Source organism: Sitodiplosis mosellana, unplaced genomic scaffold, assembly GCF_009176505.1.
Source record: "Sitodiplosis mosellana isolate CC-2019 unplaced genomic scaffold, AAFC_SMos_1.0 Smas_scaffold_6226, whole genome shotgun sequence".
NCBI lineage: Eukaryota > Metazoa > Arthropoda > Insecta > Diptera > Cecidomyiidae > Sitodiplosis > Sitodiplosis mosellana.
Window position 1 is genome coordinate 820,754 of NW_022601467.1, and position 9,536 is coordinate 830,289.

A 9,536-nucleotide genomic window follows, 5' to 3' on the forward strand; every position below is an offset into this window, starting at 1 on the left:
TACAATTTTAAGTGAACTGATTCTTTGTTGTTGTTGTTGAAAACATGAAAAATATGATTTTTTTTTTTCCCCGAAAATGTGTTTTCTGTGTTCGATTCTTTCGTTCTTGCGTTCTTGCGTGCGATCTTCAGATTTTGCTCTCCCGCTAAGGGAGATTCAGTTCAGTTTCTTATCAACTAATTTTGTCCAAAGGAATATTTCGAGTATGCCGTTTCTTTTCTATGCAAAAAAGAACTATTGGTGGTTGTGCAATTATCCCACATTTTATACGCAATGAAATATGATCCAATAAAATGTGTTTAATTTCAATATTCCATCAAATTCTCATCATTCATGCACATATTCTAAGAATTGTGCCCACCATTATTCATCAAATCCAATTTAAATATAATCTTTAAAATTAATTACTCTCCCAACTTTGAATTACTTGATTCTTTTTCCATTAGCGAGTTTCACATTAGCATAATGAGCCTTAAAATTTTGTGTTTGTTTTATGTTGCGAACAAAAATAAAGAGGAAAAAAATTAAAATAAAACTACGTAACAATATTTCTTTTAAATATATAGATGTTTATATCTCATGTAGATATTGCGAACAGAAAATTTATAAATTTGTTTAAAAAAAAAAATATAAGAGAATCATAAATAGATCTATGTAAGTCGTTGTCATCGAATGTAAACGACATGTCAAAATAAGAAAATTGTAACCAAAAAGAAAACATCAAACACTTTGAGAAATTACAAGAAAAAAAAATAATTAAAAAAAATTAAACATTTAAAAAATAAAATAAATGAAAACAAGGTAAAATTCAACTAAAGAATTTGCTTAATATTTTTGTTTCTCGTTTGACATAATCCTTTTCATGTCATAGTACTACTGTTTGTTTTGTTCGATGCGAATATGTTCGCTGTTTTTCATTTTCTTTTCTTCTCTTTAAAAAATTTAGTTTATCATATCGAGATAGTTCATGAAATCATCGGAAAACAATTGTAAGCATGATGAGCTAGCTGGATTTGTGTCATGATTGACAGTGCTTGTGGATGTCGTTGAAATTATTGGTTTGGTAATTTTCTTAAAATCTTTTTGGCCATTGAATGCCGATGTGGATTTGAACGGTGTCGATGTGAAAATATTACTCTCAGTTTTATTACCAATCGGCGATGCATTTGACCATACGGAATTGTCAGCCTTGAATGTATTGAATCCATTTGATGATTGTAGCTTACTGGTGTTACTCCAAATGTCGTTTGGTGATAAATCTTGTGGTCGCAACAGGCCACCCGCACAGTCCGATGAGAAACTCTCCACCGAATGATTCAAAATGGATGATGTTGGCGAGTCCCAGATGCTTTGGCCAGACATGGCCGGCGATTGAATCTGTGGTGGTGTGTACCAAACCGAGCTGCTCGAATCATTCTTTATCATCAATGCTGATTGTGACAATTTCAAATTGGGACTCTCCCATAGATTTGACGGTGTCGAATTGGATTTCTTAAATTGATTTTTCATTTGTTCGCGTTGAGTGCTATTTGGTGATGATTGTGTTGATGCCCACAACACTTCTTTGCTGTCAGTTTTGCAATTGAATGACTTGTTCAATGGATCGGGACTTTGCGAAGGCATCCATTGGTTGTACGATATTTTATTCAATGCCGAATGATGTTGCTTATTGAAGTCATTTGATTTGACGATCGCACGTTCGGTGTGCATCGATTTATACTTGTCCATCACATGTTCAACACTTGTTTCACTCAATTTGATCGCTTTTAGGTCATTCAATAGCGATGTGGCTATCGATTCATTCATCGATTTCTCACTGTGCATCTCAGATCCAAACGAATTATTCGAATAATTCAGATACGAATTCGCATCAACTTTGGATGGTTGGGTAATGACATGTTGCTGGCCAACACTGGATCCACTGGATTCCAGTGTGGCGTCCTTATGCTATGGCCACTGATTAAACGCCTGTACCGTCTGTCTGGTGTAGCAGTATGACAATGGCTTCACAAAGTGAGTGTCCTGAGCTGTACAATGAATACACGATACCACATGGCTATAATCACTGAAGAAATTCAGTCGCTGATGCGGATAGAGCAGTAACTTGAAACAGCTGTTGCACTGGAAATTTGTATATAATATTTAAATTTAGATGTAAAAAAAACGTGCATTTTCTGTTATTGTGTATACAAAATTTGTGGGTCTAGTTGAAAGAGTTTAATTGTGCTTTTTGAAGATGAAAAAATTACATGTAGCAAACAACTTGCTCGAATGTTAATATTGTAATACTGTAAATACTTACAGTCAAACGATCGGGACAGCATGGCATAGCAGCAAAAATGTCATATGCGTACATCGTACCGAGTACTAATGACGATCCATTCCATTTTGTCGAGCAAAATCTACACCACGACGAAACAAGAGAAAATCGTTATCATCTCAGCTACAATCAGCATTATATTAATTTTTTATTGAAACTTACCTGCAGCGAATGATACGATCGGGTGAGACTCCCTCTAAGCATCCCATACAGAGCGCCGTCAAGTATTGAGTTTGGCCTTCATATTTGACCTGAATATACCAATCGTATTCATTTATTGAAAATGCAAAGAAATTGCGAAAAAAAAATCGTATTTCACGTGGATATATTTTTACCTCAATGCAATCTGAAGTATGACGTTTTGGGCTCAAGAAGAATGTTCCGTCTACGAGTGGATATCGATCGAATACAAGCATTGAATCTTCGCACAGAACGCAACTGATACGGCTTTTGTGGTGTTGAGCCAATGAAGAGAGGATGAACAAGCGAGTCTCATCATTGCCGTGATTACCTTCGTCTTCCATCTAGCAATTCGAGTACAAACGCACACACAAATGCACGCACACCCACACGCACACGCACACATACACACAAAACGAACAGAACAAATTGAAATCAATGAATACTTTATGATATCGTAAAAGAATAATTTCATGAACAGGTTTCAGTGGCTTAATTTGAGTGCTTTAATCTGGAATATCTCAATGAGTTGATCTATCACGTAGGTCTGTAATCCGGTTGCCTTTTGAAATCGATTAGCATTTAATAAATAACTAACTGTTTGTCTCACAACAGATAATTTCAAGCTCGCCGACTTTTCAACTGACCAACAGTGCTAGCACATTGAATGGTGGCCACACATCAATCGGTCACAACATTGCAACTAGTGGTGTGATAAGTTGGTGGCTTAAATAGATTTAGTGGTTCACATAAGTCACAATTAGGTTTTATATTATTTGGTTTGTATTGCAGACGAGAGAGAGGTTTGCCGCCGTTGATTTGTTTTGTTTTCTCAAACTTTAGATAAGAATAAAACCCATATGCCGGATAGTACACGTCACATTTTGGTAATCGGTATAAGCATATGAGTAAAACAATATCCTTTTCTAGTGCTGAATCTGAAATGGGACACGTACACCCCATTGGCATGGTGGTCTCTTGATTTGGTCGAGAATCGGCGTTGCCGCGTTGACCCTTTTCAAAATAACTGACACTGAAAATCACACGCTCACACACACATGCCAACTATTTCAATATTATGAACAATCACTTGCTCAACCCCAATCTATTTATTCTTCGCATATTCGCATCGTAAATTACGATTTTTGGTAGTGGATTACGTCCATGTACGCTCATTCATTTCGAGTATCGTCGAAAATGGCGAATAATTAGCAACCAAGCGGCAAACGAAATTTTCCTACACATCACACCGTCATTTGAGACGGTATTTTGTATTTACTTTGAAAGAAAATATCTATTCAATGCGATGATGACTGTTGTTGCTTTTGAAATGAAACACATTATATTCATCCCACAAATGGATTATTACAAACAAACATAGACGTGGAGACCCGCACGTCGCATCCTATGCTCATCACAAGGTAACATTGTTGTCTGTACTGTATCCGTGATGGCAATGATGAAGTGATGATTTGTTATATACGATTTCAATGTTTGCGAAGTGAAATTCGCAAAGGGCCAAATGCGTTTATCGTGGTGGTGCGAACGCGAAAATCTGTTTGGTCGCTTACGACTTGCATTGCGAAAAAGCTTCGGAGACCACTTTCAGTGTCGATAAATGTAAATTGAGCTCATTTAGCAAAGCCAAAAACTATGCACACACACATGCAAATGTATTAAAGTTAAAACATTGCTCGAAATCGTATGCATAAACATTAAAACTTGCAATCTTCTTGAAAATGTCTTATGCCAAAATACCCGTCTACGCAACGCTTCTGCATATTAAGTACATCTCATGGAGCTCACGACTTATGCGGTTTATGGCATTATAAACATGTTCGCATATCATGCAGATAAGCCTTGGTGCCAAAATCACAAGACGACGAAGACCGAACGAAGAAACGAAAAAGAGACGGAAAAAAAGAAGAAACGGGAGAAAAACCAACAACGCACCACGCAAAACTTTACCACAAACTGCGCCCTTGGGCATTATTCAAGTTTTCCCTAAAATAGGTAGATTACATGTTATTGTTGTACATTGTTTTGGCGTGTCTCTCAATAAAGGTGCAACTTTTCGTAGCACTTGGATCGCATTGCCGAAGTGGAAAATGGATATGTGTACGGAAAATTTAGTGGTCAATCAGTGAAAATCGCTTTTGTTGTATGGCGTCGTCAATTGGTCAATAAACGAATCGAACATGGAAAAGAGATTACAGTGTAAAAACTTATGGGAATCTCTCGAACTATCGGATCGATATTTGTCCATTTTCCAATTAAACATTTCTATAAGCCTTTTACCATTTCTATATAGAAGTTTGAATAGCTTCTGTTTGTTTGAATAGATGCTGAGGTTTCAAAATAAATTACCTTAATTTGATAAGAATTGAGTCTAGTTTTTGGCAGCATATTGAATATCGAAAAGTCCAGTCGTCTCGAGAAAATACCATTACATCCTGAAGTTGAGCTATAGCAAAAAGGAAGAAAAATACATTAAATTATAAATTGGAAGCACTACTCATTATGCAATGATTGATGTTTCAACCTAAACCTAAAGCGCAATGTGTTTTTTTCTTGTTCTCAAGTGATATAGGAAATAAAAAGAGACTGACATCTGATAAAATTATAAATAAACTTCATGAAATCGCATCTCATTTTCGTTTAACCATAGTACGCGTTGAATACGATTCATTGCCCACCCTCATTGGGTTGTGGATACTTGGAAACGTGTAATTGCTAGACAAGCTATTGCCACAAACCAAATTAGAAAACAATTTGAATTAAAATGAGAATTTTTTTTACACTTGCAAATGAATGTGACCGAAAATAAGGTGAAGAGAAAAAAAAGAGGAAAAAAAGGTAACGCCGTTTCGGTTATCTTATCGTTGTGAGTTCCGTACACAAGCGTCTACAATTTGTTATTTGGTTTGTATTATTATCTGTCGTAGATGCGTCACGCGAGCGATTCGATTGAATTACTGTGTGTACATTTTTTTATTGCGATCCTACTGTTTATAAATAAAGAATTACCTCTCGGAATTTATGCACAATTTTGAATGCACACACTATATATAGCGAAAAAGAGCCCTCGGATACTCACGAAGGCGAGTAATAAAAGATTAATATTTATTAGAATTGGGAATTAAAAATAAATACGTCTAAAATATATGTATATAGATATAAGCCTGGTGAAAGTGTGGTGTATTTTTTTGTTTGTTGGTTGGGGGGAAGAACACTTGTAAAATAGCTAATCTTCCACATAAACGCACGCACTGCGTCAATCAGGCGTTTGATTTTATACTGGCGACTACCTTTCGATGAGTTTTTTACCGTCTTTTCATGTAGACAAAAGGCGCTTGACGATAACGATCTTTTTTCACGCCTGAAAAGTTTCAAAAAAAGGACTCGCGATGTATTCGAAAAGGTATCATAGTGTAAATATTGGATAATTGAGTGAATGGCGCATATTCAAATATATTAGGAGCGAAAAAAAAAATTTAATTAGATTTTCCCGTTTGTGTTGTTGGCAGCGTAGCCATGGACCATTGATTCTGAAGCCATGAAACGCCATCATGAAATTTTGAATATTGTCAAGTTAACACTTGAAATTTAATAACTTTCCTTGTAGTACGCATTTATGAGTGTGTGTGTGTGTGAGAGAGAGAGAGAATGAAATAATTGAAAAAAATTAACATTTTGTATTTGATGATATTATAATTGAAATTGTAGCTTTGCGATGGACTTTGATGTACAGCATCATCGGATAAGTGGCAATTCGCCAACAAAATCGACCAGATAATTTCTCGACTCGAACCAAACAACCGACACCGAGGATGTAAAGGGAAAAAAATGAACGTAGTCGTAAAATTGTTGGTGCGTCGGTTTTTAGCGATATAGACGAAAAAGCCAAGCGGATTGGTTTTCGCACAGAAAGAGGGAACACATACGTGACTGCATTGTAGACACGCTTGACTAACGCATGGCTATGTGTTGTGCAGCAGCATAAAACCTGTACAAGGAAACGAAACATCAATTCGAACGTCGGCTTGTGCAACACACACCGAAACCGATCTGGAATTCACGAGACATATTATCCTCAACAAAATGTATATTGTGCACGTGCGCGCCTATTATTGGCGACGACAAAGAAGTGAAAATCGATTGTTTACCAAGTTGGCATTCGACGAAGCGACGAAATGAAAAGTAATTAATGTTGAAATTCTATTAATTGACACAACAATTCGCATCATCCGACAGACAGATAGAGAAATAAATCCAATTAATACGATGGCTACGCGATTTGATGCGAAAAGTTTTCAAAATTTTGAACAACGTACACAAAAATGTAGTTTAACTACTTTGATTAATTTAACCGATGCTATTTTTTCTTCTTTCTATTCATTACCAAATAATTGAACAAAAGTGTATTGAATTCTTACCGAACACGTTCAGAGTATGCTTCCACCTTTGATTTTTCCTTCTGGATCATTTCGATTGGTGAGCAAATGGTATCGCTGGTCGTTGATGCTGGTGGTGAAATGCAGTCATCTAAGCTAGACGACAAGCTGTTCGTTCGGCGACGATTGTTATTGAAAATCATTTGTCTATTTTCGACACAAATCGATGCATTGAATGCATTGGGCGATGTATCGAGCAAACTAGTTACATTAAAATCGTGATTATCATTTTTATTGATATGATTGTTATTGTTGTTGTTGTTGTTGTTATTATTTGATGCAAGCATCAATGCCGATTTTTGATTGCTGCGATTACGTTTCTTCTTCTTTTTTGTTGCATCGTCGTCAATGATTGAATTCCGATCGTTTGATGCTTGCCAATCCAAGTCCTTTTTCAAATAACCACGTCCACATTTGCAGCCACATGCCTTAAATACCAAATCGTATCCTTTTTTCGTCCAGAGATTCTGTTGGCGTTGCCGGTCCGACCATGAACGTGCCCGTCCAATCGACTTCAAATACGTTAAAACACCATCTTCCCAAGCCTCAAAGCATTCACGATGCATATACTGACCAGCTGTGCATCGTTCGTTGCTACAAATGACGCGCACGCAATCGTGCAAATTATTTGACTGAATCAAACCATAATCGAGTGCATTCAATTTGAAGCAGTCGCCGGTCGGAACACAGCATCGTGCTAATTTGCTGTTGATTTTTATTTGTAGATTTGGAAAATGATCCATGGCGTCAAGCTCAAGACCGACCAATGTACGTACATCAATAGCCGAAGGGCTGCTATTATTTCGCCGCGGTGCCATTAAATCACACTGAACTGTTTCGTCACTGTTTCGCTTCTACAAATTTCGGTTTTAAACACAAATAAAAATGTCGCTTTATTTATTTGTAAGCTGGATTTTGGTGTTCCTTCTATCTATGTTCTCGAACAGTAAAATCCGTTGTTTATTTGTTTCGTCTATAAAAGTCGGCCCCGGGAATACAGTTCACGAATTTATATCTATTCAGTTTTATCAATTCATAATGAAAAAAAAAAAAAACTTTTACGACGCGATTATTACAAATACTACCGTTTGAATCAAGCCTCTACAATGCGTCACTTTAGTTAACATTATAAATAGTTTTGTTTTTATTAAATATATAAATGATTAAGAAGTCACTTGAATATTAGAGTCTTCTTTTTTCATATAAAATATTACTGATTTCATTAATTTATAGTCACGATTCAGATCATGTCTCTGCAAATCATTCACATAAGTCTTGAGGATTATAACTACGTGTTATGAAAATGTTTATATGCATAAAATGGGATAAAAACAAATGCCGAAATTTTAATGATTTGTCAATTTGAATCACTCTTTTTGAAAATGTGATGTTTTTAAAAGATTCTTTTTTATTTTTTTAGTAGAAAAAAAAAACGAGTATTCATATCAAAAAATGGTTTATCACGTTTTTATTATTTATTTTAGTTCAATAGAGTTTCTCACAATTTGCCAAAAAATTCGAATCAATTTTATTTATTCATTTGATTTTTTCAATCTTAATGTTCTTTTTTTTCTTGAATTGTTTGCGGCGTTGATACAATTTTTTTGTTGTTTTCATATGAAACAGAAAATGCGTGCAAATGTTTAACCGATCGGCTTCACTACTAACTCCATACTGATCCGCGGAAAGCGAAAACGAATTTAAAGTGGCATTAGGTGTATACGGTCGCAATTTTTTTTTTTTTTTTACTTTAGTTTTATACTTATATTCGTATTCTATATGTTGTTGAAGAAGAGAAGTGAAATGAGAAAACCACGCTGTATGGCGAACTGTTATTTGTCTTGTTGTTTTTATTTCATTTTTGCTTTATACGAATATTTTGGTTCTGAAGCACACAGAAACATTTAGCGCGAGGAAACGACAAAAACCGACGTATACGTAATTTCTATATGATATAGATTTGAAAACAACACAGGAGCAAGTACGCTGAAGAAACGACACAGACATTCAAACACACCAAGCGCTCGCTGCAAAGTGAGTTATTCGATTTCAGACATACGTACATGTTATATACCCGAAAAAACCGACTCTCGGAAAGAATGTGCATCACGCACACTTGCAAATCAACGCTTCCATCCGCTATGCGTACACACATACATGCACGCACATGTACACATCCAAAATAATGCACAAAGCACAGCACAGCACAGCACCGCTAAGCCGATGCTCATAGAGGAGCGAGCGATATTGTTTGGTAGCGGTATCGATAAATATGAATGCGTGCCTATGAGTGCCGACTGGACTATAAGCCGCGTATATATTCATTTCACAGGCTGTTTTACCGATACATATGCGCGCGGAGAGAGAATAAAAATCAATTCGGGTACAGTGGTTGCGGCTTCATGTTCTTCGCACTTATAGGCGAAGGGGAGTGGAGAGTAGAAGGACGAAGAGTTATATCCTTGCTCGCCTGTGAGCCCATGCACATTCATATGCAACACAAGTGAGCGAGCGAGCGAGCGAGCGAGCGAACGAGCAAACGAACGAACGCGCGCCACACAATTGAACATGAACATGAACAT

The 9,536-nt window shown here is 36.3% G+C and overlaps 1 protein-coding gene across 1 annotated transcript; it reads right to left on the reverse strand.

The window, feature by feature from the left end:
* Positions 1–582: 582 nt before the first annotated feature.
* On the reverse strand, positions 583–8,995 carry LOC129579025 (headcase protein). Its single transcript, XM_055468501.1, has 6 exons — positions 6,937–8,995; positions 4,868–4,964; positions 2,656–2,844; positions 2,483–2,571; positions 2,303–2,402; positions 583–2,121 (listed from the first exon to the last, which is right to left on the reverse strand). Exons 1-6 carry the CDS (start codon positions 7,770–7,772, stop codon positions 1,948–1,950), a joined length of 1,485 nt encoding a protein of 494 aa, XP_055324476.1. The 5' UTR covers positions 7,773–8,995; the 3' UTR covers positions 583–1,947.
* Positions 8,996–9,536: the final 541 nt, after the last annotated feature.